The sequence below is a fragment of the Pseudochaenichthys georgianus genome, chromosome 14 (assembly GCF_902827115.2).
Source record: "Pseudochaenichthys georgianus chromosome 14, fPseGeo1.2, whole genome shotgun sequence".
Taxonomy (NCBI): domain Eukaryota; kingdom Metazoa; phylum Chordata; class Actinopteri; order Perciformes; family Channichthyidae; genus Pseudochaenichthys; species Pseudochaenichthys georgianus.
In genome coordinates, this window is record NC_047516.1 from 10,430,631 (window position 1) to 10,450,373 (window position 19,743).

The 19,743-nt window shown below is 45.2% G+C and overlaps 1 protein-coding gene across 1 annotated transcript in view; it reads left to right on the top strand.

Moving 5' to 3' along the window:
• The first annotated feature begins 14,781 nt into the window (after positions 1 to 14,781).
• tcf7 (transcription factor 7) overlaps positions 14,782 to 19,743 on the top strand; it is an 81,322-nt gene continuing 76,360 nt past the window's right edge. The window contains exons 1-3 of the mRNA XM_034098665.1: positions 14,782 to 15,260; positions 15,509 to 15,578; positions 17,212 to 17,318. Of these exons, the coding sequence (XP_033954556.1) occupies positions 15,078 to 15,260; positions 15,509 to 15,578; positions 17,212 to 17,318 (360 nt within the window). The 5' untranslated portion in view covers positions 14,782 to 15,077. The remainder of the gene's footprint in view (positions 15,261 to 15,508; positions 15,579 to 17,211; positions 17,319 to 19,743) is intronic.

A 19,743-nucleotide genomic window follows, 5' to 3' on the forward strand; every position in this document is an offset into this window, starting at 1 on the left:
TAAACAATGATCCATCATACCATTCCACATCCTCCTCTGGGCCACATCAGTCCCTTTACTGCGGAAAAACTTATCCCAGAATCGGCTGCTAACTGTCAACTGCAGGACTCTGAGCCTCCCACTCACCACTAGAAAGAGACCACTGTGGACGCACGCATTTAATAGGCCTGCCATCAGAGTAAATGGAGGCTTAGTTCGAGAGCGCTCTGATCTCTCTCTGGATTTGTGACACTCCTCTTTTTGAAAAACCAAGAGAAGAGCGAATACAATGGTGGATTTGTCGAGACTGTAATTGTGTTTTTAATTTTAGTTTTGTTCCTTGTCATTGTAGGTGAATTGTCTGGCGTGTCGCAGCTGTCAGTGTGTGGTGGGTGTATTTGCATGTGTGTGTCTTTGCATAGGGCCTACATGTTGGTCTCTGTTATTTCCTGTGTAACCATTAGGTGGCTGTCAGGAAACATTAAGAACAGTTTCAATCCAAATTGAGATCTTACCTCAGACACCACACCTGATTTGCCATTACATCCTTTAAATGAAATGAAATGAAAGAGTTATTTTCAGTTTAAGTGATGAGAAAAAGCTCAAGGAATCAAGGTGGGTGTGTGTGTGTGTGTGTGTGTGTGTGTGGTGTGTGTGTGTGTGTGTGTGTGTGTGTGTGTGTGTGTGTGTGTGTGTGTGTGTGTGTGTGTGTGTGTGTGTGTGTTGTGTGTGTGTGTGTGTGTGTGTGTGTGTGTGTGTGTGTGTGTGTGTGTGTGTGTGTGTGTGTGTGTGTCCTTGAGCTGCCCATTGCTTCAGTATGGACGTGGCCACCCACTCTCTCTGCCCTCCTCTACCATTTATATCAAACTCCACACATAATGGACCATCTGTGGACTCTGTGTGGCTAACTCATTAGCATCACCGCAAGTTCCTCTTTGTGCCAGTTACAAAGTGATTTATTTTCCTTTTTGTACAACGTCTCGGCAGCCATGTCGACCATCATGTAAAGGTGGACGCGGCTAGGATAAATGTTGAGATTTGGTTCGGTGACAATTTTAAACAAGATGGTTTTCATGAAATGCTGCAGTAGGAACGTGGAATGTGAAGCCTGCTAGTGAGTTTATTCTAAAAGTATTGTATATCTATTTCAACGTCACTGCTTCTGCAAGGTGGGTAAACTACAATAAAAAACTATAAGAGAGAAAATCTGAAGTTTTTGAAGGCTATTGCAGATAAAAAGCACAGTTTTTACTGCCTTCAAATACATGTTTTTCTCTGCCAAGTAGTCTTTTCTTCTATTTAACTAAAGACGACAGAGCCCTACAGTTGATTTATATCACAGAGGAAGGGTGTGTCAGAAAACATATATCATATTGTTAAGTTGGTCACATCAATTCCAATTTTGTAAATTTCAATGGGCTTTTACCATCGAATGATTGTATGTTTCGCTTCTTTTTTTAGTGAATTCTATTGACCCAAACCAGCAAGGAAATGTATGCAGAAGCAATATAAGATCTAAAATATGTAGTAAATCTTTTAAATCAATCCGTAAATATGAGACCAAAGCAGAAAAGGCAAAGATTTTATAACCAGATTCCGACTGTGATTATTAATGTCCTGTTTCATGCAGTGTGTTGTGTTCTGGTCAGTGAAGCTCTGCTCAGAACCTTGATCAGAGATGAACCGGGCCTCTCTGCTGCGGTGCACACACTCACCACTAATATCAGGTTGGCTCTGCAGAGGAGAACAACAGCACGGCCACACTAACCAGACAGCTGCGCATCCCGGCATCACAATACGCTACGAGAGGGATTAGCCACTCAGAAACCATAATAAAAACAAGAACAATACTGATAACACTCGTACTAATAATTTGCATAATTACACTAAGTCCAGTACACAGCACAGAAATACTGTACAAAGCCTGAAAAAGAGGTAATTGAACCACACATCACCAAGCCTTATACATGTGGGAAAATGTCAAATATTTACACCTCATAAAACACAATTTTAATCATTACCTCTACTACCACAACTACTGCTTCATACTACTAACCGATATTAACGTTTTTAGCCACCTAAGCCTTCTTTTTTTAATTTTACAAGCTAAAATTAACTTTTTTCTCAGTTATCTGAATGTTGGGACTTTATAATACACGGGTTAAAATGTGCAATGGAGGGAAAAAAAGTTTATTTCCATTGAGCTAAGCTGCAGTATTGTGGTTCATCAGTGTATGAGCGTGTGTAGTGTTGCCTGATCTAATGTATCAAGCTTTAAATAGCAGGCACGTTGCCTCAACTCAGGGAGATTACACTCTTTTTAGCATTCTTCTCCAAAAAAAGTATGTGTTTGAGGCGTTTTGTGGTAAGAGGCTGCATGAGCAAGTCCTCGTGTGTGTCTCTGTGTACGCATATGCATGTTTCTGTCTTCCTGTGTGTGTGTGTGTGTGTGTGTGTGTGTGTGTGTGTGTGTGTGTGTGTGTGTGTGTGTGTGTGTGTGTGTGTGTGTGTGTGTGTGTGTGTGTGTGTGTGTGTGTGTGTGTGTGTGTGTGTGTGTGTGTGTGTGTGTGTGTGTGTGTGTGTGTGTGTGTGTGTGTGTGTGTGTGTGAGAGAGAGAGAGAGAGAGAGAGAGAGAGAGAGAGAGAGAGAGAGAGAGAGAGAGGAGTGAATGGCTTGGCTCCACATCAAAGGCCCCTGCGAGTCTCTGCATTAACGAGGCCCTTTGTTCCCTGCCTCCCAGATTACAGCACGTCTCTCCCCGTGCTGTGTGTGTGTGCGCGTGCGTGTGCGTGCGTGTGTGTGTGTGTTTTGTGCTGAGGGCACGTTAACCTGCAGACCAAAAGGCCAAGGTCTGATCCTCCTCATCATCTCGTTCTTATCTAATGTAATCAAAATGAAGGCTGATAGAAGTAAACTAACTTTTTACTTCTTTTTTTTTACTTTTTACGATTTATTAAAAATGTCTTGTCACACAACATTATTGTAGATGTAGATGTTATCAAATAATAACATCCCTCACTAATTTCCCCCTAATTTATTCATGACACTTATTTGTTGTCTATCTTGTGTCTAACGTTTTGTTTGCACCGTGATATTTATCACAAGCAAAGTCAAGCATGACAGCACAAGAATATGCATACAAAAAGCAAACAGCAATCATACATTTGGGAACGATGAATGATTAGTATCTATCTGTTTCTTATTCAGAACGAGCCATATGTTGAATCCTGACTGAATCTGCTGTTATGTTTTGCATGGGGCTTTTGTTGTTTTTGTGTTTAACTTGTTGTGTGCTCCTTTTACCCCTCACTACTCTGTCTTTCTGTCTCTGCAGGGCTGGTGTGTGACAGGGGGGCGTGGCTGGTTACTCCTGGCTGCAGATGAGGCACACCTGTCCCCACTCACTTGATTACCTGCTCTTTAAGAGCCTGGCCCTCACCTCACTTCTCTGCCAGAGTATTTTTCATGCTGTCCCGCGGTCCGGAGTGCCTTTCTGCAGCCTGGAGTCTGTTGTAGTAGGTTTAGGAGTTCTTTTTGAGTTTTGGTCGGAAACGTTTTTCCGCAGCTTTGTTTTTGGTTTACTACGGCCAGCCAAGCTCCCTGTCGTCAGTACCTGCCTTGGATTACCTTGTCTATTAAACTTTTTGAAACTTTATTTTTGTCAGTCTCTGCTTTGGGGTCCCAGTAGTATCTAAACGTCACATCTGCAATGACAAGGCCCCTCAGTGTGAGTCCCACACAGCTTATTTGTTGGTTTACTACTCATGGGATCCATGTTGAATAATCTTCCAACCTCTAGACCTGTCTTCACACCCCGTGCATAAACCTGCAAATCACCTCGACTCACCCCCATCAGCTCAGCGACACACTGAGAGAAAGCTTGCGGTGTGTTTGTGTTGGTGGGGACATGGCGTGACGCAGAAGCTCTTTTTGCTGCTATTTCCAGTCACTATCAGCCCTGTTTTTCATAAGCCGGGGCATGATTTGTTAATGCACGTCTTTAAAAAGTTCATGAACTGGAGCGAAGATGGAGCTGTTCCAACCACAGCTCGCTTGTTCTTTCCTCTGAGCACACAGGGACAAGAGCGCAGGCATTTCAAAGATTTAGTTCCGAACAGAGATACAGACGGTTAAAAACAAAAAAGGAGTTATCTTTATTACAACAGCATAAAGAGCTATGGACCCCTTTCCTACATTTACTCTGAAGAAATTACAATATAGGCAATTCCGGCTCAATTAAATGAATGACCGTTTAAGCACACATTTAAAGAACTTTTTATTTTGTTTGCAAATGAGGATTTCATTGAATTTTCAGAGAAGCTGCTCCATGATAAAGTTACTTTCAATTGTTTAAAATGGCTCAAGATAGGATTTGTACATTAATAACATTTCAATCTTGGAATCTGAACACAAAGTCACAAATAGAGCGTTTTGCATCTTGATCCTCTCCTGAAGACCATGCGATGTATTTTCCAACCTCTTTTCCTTCACTGCTTATGTTTGTTGATTTCACCCCCAAAGCCCTGCGCAGATCTGAGATATCAGCTTATAAATGTTTGATAAGGAGCTAACGAAGAGGTGAAGGGACTGCACTGGATCAAAAGAGACAGACACATTCAAATCAGCAAGCACTCAGCAAAGTAGAACTTGAATACGACTCATTATCTGGCACAACATATTAGGGGTTTTATTAGGGTTTATTCAGCCCCTCACGGCCCGAGACTCGATCGGCCCAAAGTTGATGTGGGCGTGTCGATAGAGGAATGGAACGTGTTCATCCGCCGATGGGACGTATTCCGCGCCGGCTCAGGCATAGGGGATGCCCAGGCCCCCTTCCAGCTGTTTCAGTGCGCTGGACCTGTACTTGGAGACAGCCTGTTGAAAGCCGCTCCCGACGCCGCTTCCGGACCCTTGCCAGACCTAATCACCGTCATGCGTTCCCTAGCTGTCATCCCAGTCGCTACATGCGTCCTGCGCACCGAGCTACTTCAGCTCCGCCAGGAACGCGATGAGACATTCCGTGCATTCGCTGCCAGAGTGCGGGGTAAAGCAGAGACATGTGCATATAATGCGGTATGCGAGTGTGGTAAGGACGTGGACTATACCGACCACATCATCCGTGATGTTCTGCTCAATGGCATTTATGACTCGGACATACGCCGCAAGACGCTGGGGACACCTGACGTCCTGGTTAAGCCAGTTAATAACGTAATTGCACTCGTCGAGAACAGAGAGATGGCCCGTAACGCTCTCCCGTCGTCCTCCCTATCAGCCATGTCGTCATTCCGGCGCCTGAAGACGACTCCACAGACGAGCCCCGCCCCGAGCCCTGCGGACGGGGCTAAACGTGCCTCGTGCCCGGAATGTAAGAGCGTCTTTAACGTCTTCACGGAGGGGCCTCGCGGGTGGAATCCTAAGCCTCACCAGGTGTGCATCGGCTGCTATAGGGCCCGCCGACGACAGAGGCGTCAACAGCCGTCGTCCGACAGTCAACAGGCCGCCATGGGGTCGGAGCCGGTCTCATCGGTGCAAGCTGGGGCCCGCCCTGGCCGACGTCACAGGAGCCATCGCCGACGCCGCGCCCCAACGTCGCACGGATGTGTCAACAGACAAGCACCTATCAGACTCGAGCACCACATCTTCTCCAAGGGCGAATGGAGACGGGCCAGGCTGAGAGACCACCCCCGAGCATTAATCACCATCTCGATGGACATGCCAGTCGGGCTGAGGGATGGCACCGGCAACCGGGGCTCGGCCGACGGAGCTCGGATATCCGCCGTCGCGGACACTGGCGCGCAGTCGGACCTTTGGTCGCTGGAGGAGTTCCTGGCCTGCGGTTTCTCGCGGGACGACCTGCGACCCGTCAGCCTCAGCCTGTCAGCCGCCAACCGCTCCCCTATATCCATCGAGGGGGCGTTCTTCGCTAGGCTCTCGACAACCTGCAGTGGGGGGCGTGTCACATCCTGCCGTTCCATGGTATATGTGAGCAGCTCGGTCCGGGCCATGTACCTCTCCTACGAGTCGTTGCTCAACCTCGGCCTATTGCCCGTGAACTTCCCATCGGACGACGTTGCAGGGGGGCACAAGGAAAGGCGTAGCCCTGACACGCCAGACCAGCCCTTGTCCGTCAATGCGACGAGGTCAGCCAACGGCGGCTGTGTGGGGCCAGGTGACCCCCGGGACGCCCAGTGCACATGTCCTCAGCGTACGGTCCCCCCGGCACGCCCCGTAGCACTGCCGTTCCCTTGTAAGCCAGAGAACAATAACAGGATGAAAGATTGGCTACTCGGGAGATATGCCTCGTCAACGTTCAATACTTGCCCCCATCGAGCACTACCATGCATGGAGGGGCCACCTATCGAGATGCACGTGGACCCCGCAGCTACGCCTAGGGCATGTCACACCGCGGCTACAGTGCCTCTACACTGGCAGCGGAGGGTCCACGATGACCTACTGCGGGACGAAGCCCTTGGGGTCATTGAACGTGTGCCATACGGCGAGCCTGTGACGTGGTGCCATCGTATGGTAGTCACTCGAAAGCACGATGGCTCCCGACGCAGGACCGTGGACCTCTCCCCCCTTAACAAGTTCTGCCAACGTGAGACCTTCGCCACTGAGTCCCCGTTCCACCTTGCACGCCGCGTCCCTAAGGGCACCTGGAAGACCGTCACGGACGCCTGGAACGGCTACCACAGTGTCCCCCTGCGTGAGTCGGATCGCCACCTCACTACCTTCATCACACCCTTCGGCCGTTGGCGCTACACCAAGGCACCACAGGGTTTCCTGTCATCAGGGGATGGCTACAACCGTCGGTTTGATGCCGTCCTCTCGGACTATGAACGCAAGGAACGTTGCGTGGATGATACCATCCACTATGACACCGACCTGGAGCAACACTGGTGGAGGACCATCGACTTCCTGACGCGTGTCGGCCGGTCAGGAATCGTGTTGAACTCAGACAACTTTCAGTTCGCGGAGAGGTGCGTCGATTTTGCTGGCTTCAGGGTGTCGGAATCTACCATCGAACCGCTCCCGAAATACTTGGACGCCATCCGGGACTTCCCCACCCCTAGCTCCACGACGGACATCAGGAGTTGGTTCGGCCTTGTCAACCAGGTGGCCAACTACGCTCAGTTGCGTGACACGATGGCTCCATTTAAGCCGTTCCTCAGCCCACGCTGTGTGTTCCTATGGTCCCCCGTTCTGGAGGAGGCCTTCCAGGCGTCCAAGCAAGCCATAATGGAGGCCATCCGTGAGGGCGTGGAGATCTACGACATGCAGAAGCGTACCTGCCTCCGCCCTGACTGGTCCATGCGTGGCATTGGCTACTTCCTGCTCCAGCAACATTGTCACTGTGCCTCGGGCATACCGGACTGCTGTCCAGGTGGATGGAGGATCACCCTCGCGGGATCACGTTTCCTGTCCCCTGCGGAGCAACGCTATGCGGCCGTCGAGGGAGAGGCCCTAGCTGTGGCCTGGGGTCTGGAACAGACGCGGTACTTCACGCAGGGGTCCGACAACCTCGTCGTGGTCACCGACCATAAGCCGTTGGTGAAGATCTTTGGCGACCGTACGCTGGATGAGATCACAAACTCGCGTCTGTTTAGACTCAAGCAGCGCACCCTCCCATGGCGCTTTGACATTGTGCATCTGCCTGGCAAGAGCAACTATGCCGCTGATGCCACGTCGAGGCATCCTTCCCCCTCGGGCTCAGCGAACGGCCTCTCATTGGGGCTGCCGAGCGGGCCTGACGCCGTGGAGTCAGCACTCATGGCCTCCATCCGCGACGACGCACGGGAGCTCGGAGCCGTCTCTTGGCCCCTCCTCGCACGGGAGACAGCAGCTGACGGATGCCTCGGCCACCTCCTCCAACTCATCGAGCAGGAGGGTGGGATTGACGTAAATGACCCTGCCCTGGCGAGTCTGTCATCGGTCTGTGAGTCCATCTACGCACAGGACGGCGTCCTGCTCTATCGGGACCGCGTCGTGGTCCCCCCATCCCTCCGTGGGAGAGTCCTTCAGCATCTCCATGCCGCCCACCAGGGAACCTCAGCGATGGGGCAGCATGCCCGAGCCATAGTTTACTGGCCCGGGATGTCCGGGGACATTCAGGCCACCAGGGATGGATGTGCAGACTGCAACCGCAATGCTCCGTCACAGGCGGCTACACCCCCCCTGCCGTCCTCACCCCCGTCCACGCCATTCGAGGCGGTGTTTGCTGACTTCTTCGACTATGGGGGCCGCCACTACCTAGTTGTCGGGGACCGTCTCTCGGGCTGGGTAGAGGTCCTGAGCTCTACGGCGGGTACTGCCCTGGCGGGCTCAGCTGGCCTGGTCCAACACCTCCGTTCATTCTTCGCCACCTTCGGCGTACCGGAGGAGCTCTCGAGCGACGGTGGTCCGGAATTCAAGGCAAGCCACACTGAGGATTTCCTCCGCTTATGGCACGTCAAACACCGTGTGTCGTCCGTTAGCTTCCCGCAGTCTAATGGGAGGGCAGAAGTTGCGGTTAAGACCGCTAAGCGCCTCCTTATGTCCAACACCGGCCCGTCGGGCGGCCTTGATCAGGACCGCTTCCTGCATGCTATGCTGCAGCTGCGAAACACACCTGACCCCGACTGCAACCTCTCGCCAGCGCAGATCATCTTCGGCCGCCCCCTTTGTGGCTCGCTCTCCTTCGTGAACCGCCTCGAGAAGTTCTCGAACCCGCACATCCGCCTGCTATGGCGCGAGGCATGGGCGGCGAAGGAGGACGCCCTTCGGACCCGTATGTCCCGTACCACGAGTCTCTGGGGACTCACTCAAGACCGCTCCGCCCATTGGCACTCGGCGAAAGGGTATTCCTCCAGAACCAGCAAGGCCCAAGCCCCCATAAATGGGACAGGTCAGGGATCGTGGTGGAGTCGCCGGGCCACGACCAGTATCGGATCAGGGTTGACGGTTCGGGACGTTTGACACTGCGCAACCGGCGCTTCCTCCGTGCCTATACGCCGGGCACACCCTGCGCCCGTGATCAGCCGGCTGCGCCCTTGCCGCCGCCCGCTGCTCTGGACCATCAGCCCCCACCTATCCACCCGGGCTGGGCGACGCCCCAGGGGATCGCTCAGCGGCCGGCTGTTGGACCCCGCGACTCGGCTATGGGCGCTTTCCCCACCTCTGACCTCACCGTTCCTACGGGTGCCTTCCTGGGCGCACCGGTGCCGCAGTCGCCGCCGATGCTGCCCCAGCCTACTCGGCCAGGCCGCGTGAGGAGGCCGCCTGCACGTTACGAGCCCGAGTCCGGCAGCTGGATTTAGACCGTTAACCTATTCCGTCCCATAGCTTTCCGGTCTGGGGGGGATGAAGAGTTTATCGCCGGCCACAAGAGGGCAGCGTCACTGCTGTCGCTGCCCGGATATGCCGTGCTTTGACCCGGTAGTGCTTAGCGGCCATTTTAGTTCACATGTTGTTCATTCACTCCGCCTCGAGTTGAGACGTTCATCCACTCACTCATGTAAGACTGTTTCCACTACTGTTTAGTGTGTCTTTAATATATGTAATTTAATATATGTGTATTTGTCATGACATGCATGTATGTAATACTTTGTCAGCTTATCCTGCGGCATTGCTCTGTTTCAGGGTGTCGTCATCTTTGTCAATAAAGTACCAAGACTGACATTGAGGAGTGTGTTTCTTCAAATAATAAAATGTCTCCACTGATCTGTGTTGTAAGTGTGATTTATGTAGGATTTCCAATCGCTTTTTATAGTCAAAATCAGCAAATTTGCCGAACTCCGCTACAACTACGGGTAGCGATGAGAAGTGAGGCAGGGACGAGCTCTGCCTCTCGTAAGCCCACAGAAACTGTCTGGAAAGCGGGCACTAAGCGCATGCCTGCACCATCTCACTGTATGTCACAAATGTAATGTTTGTAGATCCCTTTATTACCTTTATCCTCGCCATCCATAGTCTCTAAATAACTTATTTCACGTATATGATATTTAGGCTCGCTGGTCTCATCATCGTACAACGGCAATGAAAAAAGCACCAGAGGAGGCAGCCATAACCTCTGCCGCACTGAAGGGGGCGCACGTGAGCCCACAGGTTCTTGTTGCTACTGTTATTCTACGCAGAGACGGTAGACGCAAACAACAAACTAGACTTTTGAAACTAGAGGAAGATAAGGAGGACTTTTACAAAACAGTAATAGAGATTGTTGTCCAAAAGGATAGCATGGACTTCATCTTCAAGTCAAGTTAAGACCACAATTGTAATGAAAATGGGATCTTACTAACAAAGAACAATCCAATATTTAGATTTTGGGTATCCTTTTGTTGAACGGTCTGTTTAGAATGAATTGAAGCATCAGACTAAAAAAGCTTTTGTAAATAAGCGAATATTTCGATTAAGGTCAAATTTAAAAGAAAGAGTCAGTGCCTCACCAGCCATGAACCTCACCGCACGTCACTGGTGGTTTCAATGTAGGTGCAAGGACATCTTTTAGGAAAAGAAACACCATTTCTCTCCTACATTTCAATAAAATATTGGTGTGAATGTAACATCTATTCTTGGTGGTGGTTACTGCTGTTATTCATTTTAAATACAGGCTCTACCTAAAGACATTATCACAGATAAGAGGACAAGTAGGGCAAAAACATCTAGTGGAAGCTTAAAGAAATGATTAATTTAATAATATTTTGCACAGTATTAAACATCATCTATCCATAACCTTTAAATGTTTTTGTTGCATGCGGATTGGTGGTGGTCCAACTAAACATAAGTCAGTCACAATCTCACTAAAACCACTTTGAGTATTTGATGTTACAATAGAAAAGTTAACTGTTTCTCTGCAAAACGTTGGTCGCAAAATAAAACTGTTGAAAAGATTTGTTCAGGTTCCACACTGCTGGCTTGCTGCTGCCTAGAAGAACATGGTTTTGATTGTAGGAAAACTACCAATAAAAAGCACACAAGTGGTTCCAGTTAAGAGCAGTTTGCTTGGATGTGGTTTAACCCCAATGAAAGGACATGATTTAATTACTCTGCCGCTTTAATGCGCCTGATGTTTCTTTAGAAAGCAGAGTATATAATCTTTTTTTGAACCAACTGTGATTCATCTATGTATGAAAAATAAAAAATAAAGCGTGTTAAAGAAGGAACGTTTCCCCCACCAATGATTAAGCAATGGAAAAGGACTCATTGTAATGATGTTCTCCTATAAAAAAATGAGTCCTTGACACGCTGACAGTGAAGTGGATATTTGGTGTCTTGCATTGAGTGACATCATTTATTTTCCCTGTTAGTCTTCATAAATAAAAATTGGTTAATGTATGATGTTTCTCCTTATTATCTATCCCTACATTTATTACATTAAAAAGTCTGAACGATTTTAGGAAGCAGAAAGTATGTATTCTGTTGCCCTATCCTGTCTTGTAACAGCTTAGATTCATCCCAAAACTAGTCCCCAGACCATTAACTATGTTGTCAATAAACATTTTATTTTTGCTATACATTTAAGATCAGCATTTTGTAGCTAGAACATATCTAAGTACCAAGAATTCCCCATTTTATATTGTATATGCATACATCTCATCCTGAACTGTTTATAGCCCACTGTACATAATGCACACTTTACACTAAACTGCATTTTGTTGTCTCAGTACTGCAATGACAGTGTTGTTGAATCAACAGTGCTTTGCTTTCTGACATATTCTAAATGTTAGCATTACTGCGCAGTCGTGTGTGTTACACTCTGCTAGATGCTTTAGATTAATAAAACAATTATTATTATGTCTTGTTCAGAGATAGCACTTGTATCTGCGTCTGTATGTGAAGAGCTCGCTTTCTGGGGTCACAGCAGCAACATCCTCTTGTTTTCTGTGTGGGCTGCTTATCTTTTCTATCTGATCATGTTTCCTCATTTGGCCTTTCGTTGCCATTTGTGTTGTCACAACAGTCATTAGAGTTTGAGATCAAACATGATGACAAAGGAAAGGATGCTCGGGGTGTGTGTGTGTCACAAAAACTGTGGACTGATAAGACGGTGTAGTGTGAATTTAAAATATGACTCTGATCCGACAGGAATAATCCAAATCAAAAAAGAGGGAGAAAGAGAGATATATACAAAGAGGGAAAAAAAGTGTTTGGTGGTCAGATAGTATCAAAGTATTTGTTTTGTTTTTTGAAATTAATATATTTAAAAGGGATAATGTAGATTTATATATATCATATAAATGTGCCAGATTTCCTCTGCAGTCAAGGGAAGATTGATGGCATTAAAAGAAGGCACTGTATATGATCACATAAGCATAAGAACAGGTTAAAACACATGAGCACAATTGACACACAATTAAAGGCACATATGCCCAAAAGCACTTACATAAGCATTTCAACAAAGACAGCATGTGTACAGAGAGAGAGATAGTTTCTGGATTTGTGTATCTGTATAAGAGAAAGACAGACAGGCTGACTTTAGCCTATAGCCTTAGGTGAACCTGTGAACCATGTGACGATGATGCGAAACTATCAGCACAGATCCATGGGAAACTGTGTTGAGATCAGAGCGCGGCGATCTCACGAGGCAGGGTGGCCCGCACAGGAGAAGTGCTGTCTCTCTGGAAAAACAGCTGTCTATATTTAATCAAGGCGAATAAACAAGGAGTTTAAACAACTCATTTATAATTTAGATTTGCATACATTAAAACCGCTCATTTTAATCTTTTTATTAATATGCATCGAAGATATTGTATAAATATGCAGTTTTATGCAAATACTGGACCCATTTTCTGTTTGTATTTAATTCTGTTTCCCAGCTGTGGATCATCATTTTCATTCAAGGCAACCGACTCAGATTAAGTCAAGTATTAAGTCACAGCATGGGAGTGTATAAATATTTCTCAATTAAAAACTCTGAAGACCAGCTATGCTACTGTCTCAGCATTAAAAATGCATTGGCATTGGGAGGAAAATAAGGGAAGGCAAGTTACGAGTTTCACAAGACATCAGAACTTCAAGTCTACATCTTTGAACTTTGTTTTGTATCTTCTTTCCCCTCCTCAAATCAAGTAGTTGCAACAGCTAACACTTTTTGCTGTTTTGGAGACTGTTACAAAATCTGAGGGATGTAAGGACCAGTCAAAAACATGCAGTGCATCTGTTATTGATGAGCATGCCGTGCCTTCTGATGTTTTTTCACAGAATGTCCTACATTTTGCAGTTTCTCGCCTGAGATGCCACTTTTTTCTGCCCATGCAAACGAGGAGCTTTTGTTCCACAATGTGAAAAAAACTGAACAGACGCTACAAAAGGACAGTTGGGATAGGAAAAAACTCACAATGCAAAATTACCAAATGTATAAACTAACTTGATGACGACACCCTGAGAAAACAGTTACATTTGATACCAGAAATGTTACATTTTTCTTACTATAGCTGTATGGTAGTTACAAATCACCAACAGTTTGTTAATGAGAAAAGGGCGACCTTAAATCCAGTGCTCATGAAAAATAAAAACATTCACCATGATTGAATCCTGCATCTATCAGTATACTGGAAGTCTGGTATACGTTTAATGAAAATCCTGGTTAATGTGCACTGATGTGACCAGAAATAAAGTTCAGGTGGCACATTTTCCAACATTATGTAAACCACCTTTGGGAAAACTCTTTAAAGGGCAACATAGACAGTAATGAACATGCTCAGAGGAGATAATCATCTTCCCAATATTTGATTGTCAAAATGTGTTTTAGCTCCTCGAAGTGTATAATTGTCATATGGAGAGGATTTGATTTTAAACCTGATGGTGACAGGAAAAAAAAGTATCTGTGCAAATGCTGCTTTAGGATCATAGTTGATATCCTAACTAATGAGTTAGTGATTAAGATTTCAAATCTGCAATTAAGTATTCAAATATAAATGAAACTGTACAAAAAATCCAGCTGCAGCTACTTTAAGAAATATTCAGTGGTCAAGGAGGTATTTTGTGCAATGTCACACTGTAAAAATACTTAATAAATACTTAATAAACTAAAACATATTAATTAAATAAAAAATAATTGTATAATAATCACATGATTCAATTATTTAAATATGCCCCTGCATGTTGTAATATCATATCAGGATTATTCAAATATTTTAATAAATGTCTAGTTAGCATTTCACCTATTTCAATCATTGTTGGCATAGTTAATCAATTTATTTTTTAAGCTCATTGTTTGCTTTTTAGTGCAAAATGTACAGTAACTGTAAAGTAATTACAGGTGTTGGATGAATATAGTAGAGTTGTGATGTAAAGTGACTTGAAAACCCCAATGGATATAAGGAAGAAAAACATATTCTGAAACAAGCATTCCATTATTGATTTAAATATTCAATTTTCCCAAATGCAAAGGCTTTATTGTCATAAGCACAGTAGCTACAGAGTAGTTATAGCAATGACATGTTTAAGTCCAAGGCTCCTCAAACAATGCAACACATAAAATACTACGAATATATTGCAAGATATAACAGAATATAAATAAAAACAGTGCAAGAGAAAGTTGCAAGGCCATTTAACAAAAATATCAGAAATCATCATTTAAATGCACACCTTCTCATCTGCAATGCTGCTTTTGCTGATTATTTGACTTAGATGAAGTTTTGGTGGCAAAAAGCAGCAGCAGTCTGCAGCCGAGGGACCGAGGACGGCGTGATCGCGCCCCTGGAAGTCATGAATAATGCTGTTCAGCTAAGCAAAGGGAGGTGATGTCTCTTTAAGAGGCTCAACCATGGGCTCAACCCTCCACAGAAACAATCGTAGGCTCCAACCCCCCAACAAGTCATTGGACCTGTCAATCATCCGGTCGGCGCCCTTTGATGTCGGGACTCCTCGCCTTGTCTTGGGCTCAAATGAGCTGTTTGCTGTTGTAGGGAAACATTAGTCTCCTCTAAAGCAGCCAGCCGGGGGGACGAGAAATCTCAACTTTTTTTCTCTTGTATGTGGTTGGGGTTTCTACACTTTTAGAGGCGCCCCAGACAGAGGAGAGAAACTCCGTACATTCTCTTTATTTATACTTTTTCTTTTTGTTGTTCGTCTTTTTTTAACTTATTAAACATCCGCAAACGGAGGTGGGAGAAGTAGACATGCCTCAGCTCAGCAGCGGCGGCGGGGACGACCTGGGAGCGAATGATGAGATGATAGCGTTCAAAGACGAAGGGGAGCAAGAGGAGAAAATCCAAGAAAACGCGTTTACAGAGAGAGACCTGGCCGACCTCAAGTCCTCTCTGGTGAACGAGTCGGAAATAAATCAAAGTCCGAACTCAGCGGTAGGTGGCACGGAGTGTGTGTGGATGTAACACGGGAAGAGTGTGTGAGGAAGCTTGTTTTACTTTACACGCTGCTGACAAGCGTTGAATGAGACTGCCTTCAGGAGTTACAGTAGTAAAATGCACAGGCTACCAGGGGTTTATTAAAGGGAAGGGATAACACATTGGAACCAAAACACTTTTTTTGACACGTGTGTGCTTATATTTATGTACTTTTTGACCCCGTGTTTGTTGTCGGTGCCTTGCAGGCGGTGAGACGGGGACAGCAGGGCGAGCAGAGGGGCTACCAAGAAAAGCACCGGGAGCATCACGACGGAGGTGAGAAGAAGACTCATTTACACACTCGCTGTCTTGTGGGTTTGAGTATCCACTGCTGTCTCAGAAGCGATAAAGAAAAGCCCCCCCCATCGTGTCAAACTATGGAGTATTTTGGTCAGCAGGACACGTGTTGCTGCATTAAAACAAACTTCAAAGACTTGTGTTCAGGTGCACACTGCAAAAGAGGTCCACCAGGCAGCTCTCCAGTTTATCTCTCGAAACATAACTTTGTTGAGGGCATTTCCTGTGTTTCTTTTCAGCATTCACATAGAATATTGTTTAAGATTCAGAATCGGTGTTATTACCAAGTATGTTAACACATAGGCATACGAGGAATTTGGTTTGGTAGGCTAGGCCTATAGGTGGGGCATACACAAAGACGGTGAAAGAAGAATACGTAGCAACACAAACTGTTATGACAGCTATTTAAAAAAAAAAACTATTTAAATATCTGTATTAACATGTTAACTGGGGAAATATGGACTCTGGAAGTACTTTTATGTTTTATATATATAGTTATAAAGATGAGCTCATGTAACAATGTTTGCTATATTATCATGTATAAAAGATGTTCAAGATATTCTCCTCATACTGGCAGCTAGTTTTATCTCCCCAATTTTAGATCTACATACTTTTTTCCACTTTACTCTCAACCCATTTTTTGCAGTGAAGCTGTTGCCATACTTAGCCAAAAGTGGGGTCAACCAGGGTCCTTGAGAGGTTTATTTTATTTCTTAAGGGTTGCCACCCAAAAAGAACAGGGCCATTTAACTTTCCCTCCCAAGGATAAGGCACATTTAGAGAATGTATACATGGCAGTTTTAATTATAGGCGTCACTGTAGGCTGTACTCAAGTTGTGTAACTCATTCCAATGGTTTCTGAAAGGGAACAAATGTATAGCATTGTGTTCCTATGAGCAAAATCTTCCTGACATTTGGATTTGTGGTTTCAAATGTGTCTATTTGGAAAAAATGAAACTCACAGAAAAGACGGATTGTGCTTGCGTGATTGGATTATTTTGTTTTCCGTCACCTTGGTTATAGTCTTGGTTATATTAAAAGTTTGGGCACCTTCCATGACAAGGAATTGGGCTTTGAAACGGTAAAAAAGTTTAGTGTGTGTCTGTTTTCATACAGAGCCGGTATAACCTAGTTACAGCTGACCCACAGAGAGGCCTCTGATGCTTAATATGGCTGGTGGTGAGAGATAAATTAACACATAGGCTACAGGAGTTCACGCCTCTCAGGCTAGGTGACGCTTGTAATGCTTTTGTCTCAAGTATTGCAGTGTGCCCACACAAGGATATAACATGTAGTAACTACAACACTTGTAAATACTTGCCCTACTTTGTATGCACGTTTATTTCGGATGTCAGGTCTTTCCTTTTTGTTCTGAGACACACAGTTGAATCTTTTAGCATTGTGGGAGTGAGTATCACATTTGAGTTTTATTCCTTAAACACATTGTTTTTAACTTCTATTAATTTCGAATAATGCCCTTACTCTCAGCCAACAAATCAAAGGAGTTATAGAAAACAACTTCTACAAAGTGGCTCTATTAAAAGTACCATTAAAACATTCTTCGAGTTACTGAGTTTCTAAATCTTGCTTGCTGTTCTTCATGTCCTGGCAGTGTCGAAGCACCAAGATGGAGGCATGTACAAGACGCAGGCGTATCCGGGGTATCCATTCCTGATGCTGCCTGACCCCTACCTCCCCAACGGCTCCATTTCTCCATCTGTAAGTCAGCTTCTGTTTTTATTCTCTGCTGGCCGTTGTTATTCTCCAAAAGGTTTTTTGTGTCAGTAGCTCAGAGGTGTCAGAGGTCCTAATGTTTACGTCCTACTTTGGACTCCAGTGGAAGTTTATGCCATTTAGCTGCTATTTAAAGATCTTCGGTATCAAGTACAAACTCATAAATCATGGTTTTGTGCTTCAGTACATATTCTGGAACACATAAGTATGTTTTTTTATAATATTTCATTTTAGTGGTGATACTCTTTTCTTATTACCCCACCATTGCTAAGGACATAAGAAGAAAGACAGAAACACACACTCAGGGATGGAATTGTTTCATGTCCAGTGGCCGATGACTAGTATCTTATTTTTTTGGCTGAAGCAAAAAGTCCTCAGTAGTCAGATTTGTATGCGTACCAAACAGCGATGGCATGATATTGGGCATGAAAGTACTGGTGTTTTTTATAGTCTATTTGGATTAAGGCTTGAATATTACTTCTGGGCATTTCTGCATAATGTGTACTTAATTTGTTTTGCATGGTCTTGAAAATGTGTGTTTCATGGTTTGGACACATTTCTTTAACACATTTAGAGGCTAATAGTTAGGCTTTTTTGCCAGTTATGCTTCTTTAAGTATAGTCAAATGTGATTGAGATCTATAATGAGTACACCTCTGCAATTTAAGCCCCAAAACCATTACTTGTTATGTTCAGTTGCAAAACAGAGACATTTGACGCCCCTTTACTTTAATACATCTGAACTCGATTTAGTTTTAAAGAGGACCGTTAGTGTGAGATCAGTCACAGCACTGCAGATCCTTCTCAAACGTTACATGTGCTCTGATTTGACTTTGAACTGTGCTGTTTCCCGCCTAATTGCCTTATGAAACGAAGCTTTACTTTCCCTCACGAGAGACGCAGCCGAAAAAAGAGCTTGTTTTTGTTTACGCCTTTGCTGAAGTTGGAATCTGATTGATGCCGTCACCGTGAAGCGCTTCACATGACGTTTCCCATCTGTTTGCACTGTGTGTGAATGGCAAGAGGTTTGTTGCTGCCTTAATAGCTGTTCTGAGTGTTAAACCGCTAAAACAAACATCTGAAAGGCTCAGGGAAAGATTTCAAGTATGTAGTATCACTCATCCAGCCAGACAGGCCGTACAAATAATTTATCATAAAATCCCTTCAAGTCATCCATGAGAACCAATATCTATGGATAGGCTGACTAATTGCACCAAACATGAGTGGTTGTGCCTAATTCATTTTTCACGTGCTGTGTAATCCTGTTGCCTGAATTAACCCCCTGCTCCTGCAGACAAGACGTTGCTAAACAGCACAGTGAATTGGGAATCTGCTGTATCACAACATCTACTTTCTGGCTGGAAAATGTGATTTGCTCGTGTGTTCCACCCCGCTGTCTTAATGTGTAATGACCCAGCTGTTGGTCATGGGAGATTTTAAATGGGTCGCTGAAGGGTGAAAAATAGATGGCTGTTGTTAGAGACTATCTCCTGGTGAAATAATTCCTCCAAAAATACCTCAAGCTCACCACATTAGCACTAGTTAATGGGGAAATAAGCTTACGTTTCAATGCAACGGCTCCTGTGAAGTGTCTTCTTTGCTCCACCACAGTTAGACAATAGAAACTGTGAATTGTTTTAAAATAAATAAATGTAGGAATTCTTTGTTTTGACTTTCTTTGTATATTTTTGTTCTACCCCTTGTTTAACTTCAAGCCACCAGATTCGAACTATGCCTACAAAAGTTAGGGTAGTCAACATTTTACAGACTTTTTACAGTTTTTCTTAGAAAGAATATCCTAGACAATATTTATTTCCTTTCACTTTTGCACATAAAAGTTGTATTTACTTGGGAAAAGAGGCATACATCTCCCAGGGAACCACATCCTCTCTAAATGAGTTACCCTACACTGTGATTGAGAATATAATCTAAATGAACTACTAGTACTAGAAAGAGCGTATTTCCTTAAACATCTTAATACTCGTCGTAGCATAACACGACACATCCGGCATCGCGTCGTGTGATGGTATGTGTCTCTCATCGATGTGCCTCCACTTCTTTCACCTTCGTCTCCAAATCTTCTCTTCTCTTCCTCCAACCCTGGAGTGCCAACCGCAAAGCCTCTCAGAGATTGTTTTTGTTGAGGGTGGGATTTGGGGGGGGGGGGTTGGTGCTGGCAAGATAAAGAGCACTTTCTTTCCCCGTGTGTCTTGGAGACTCCACACAATGCTCACTTGTTGCTGCTTCCCTTGTAATTAGCCCGCTGGTTGTGAGGCGGTAGCGGCGTATCAGGCCCCGTCTACCTGCCACTTGAAAGGGCTGAGCATGGTGGTTTAGATTAGAGGGTGTAGGGTGGAGGGGGGGGGTTGATTATGGATGGGAGAGATGGATCGGAAACTATAGGCCTGGGA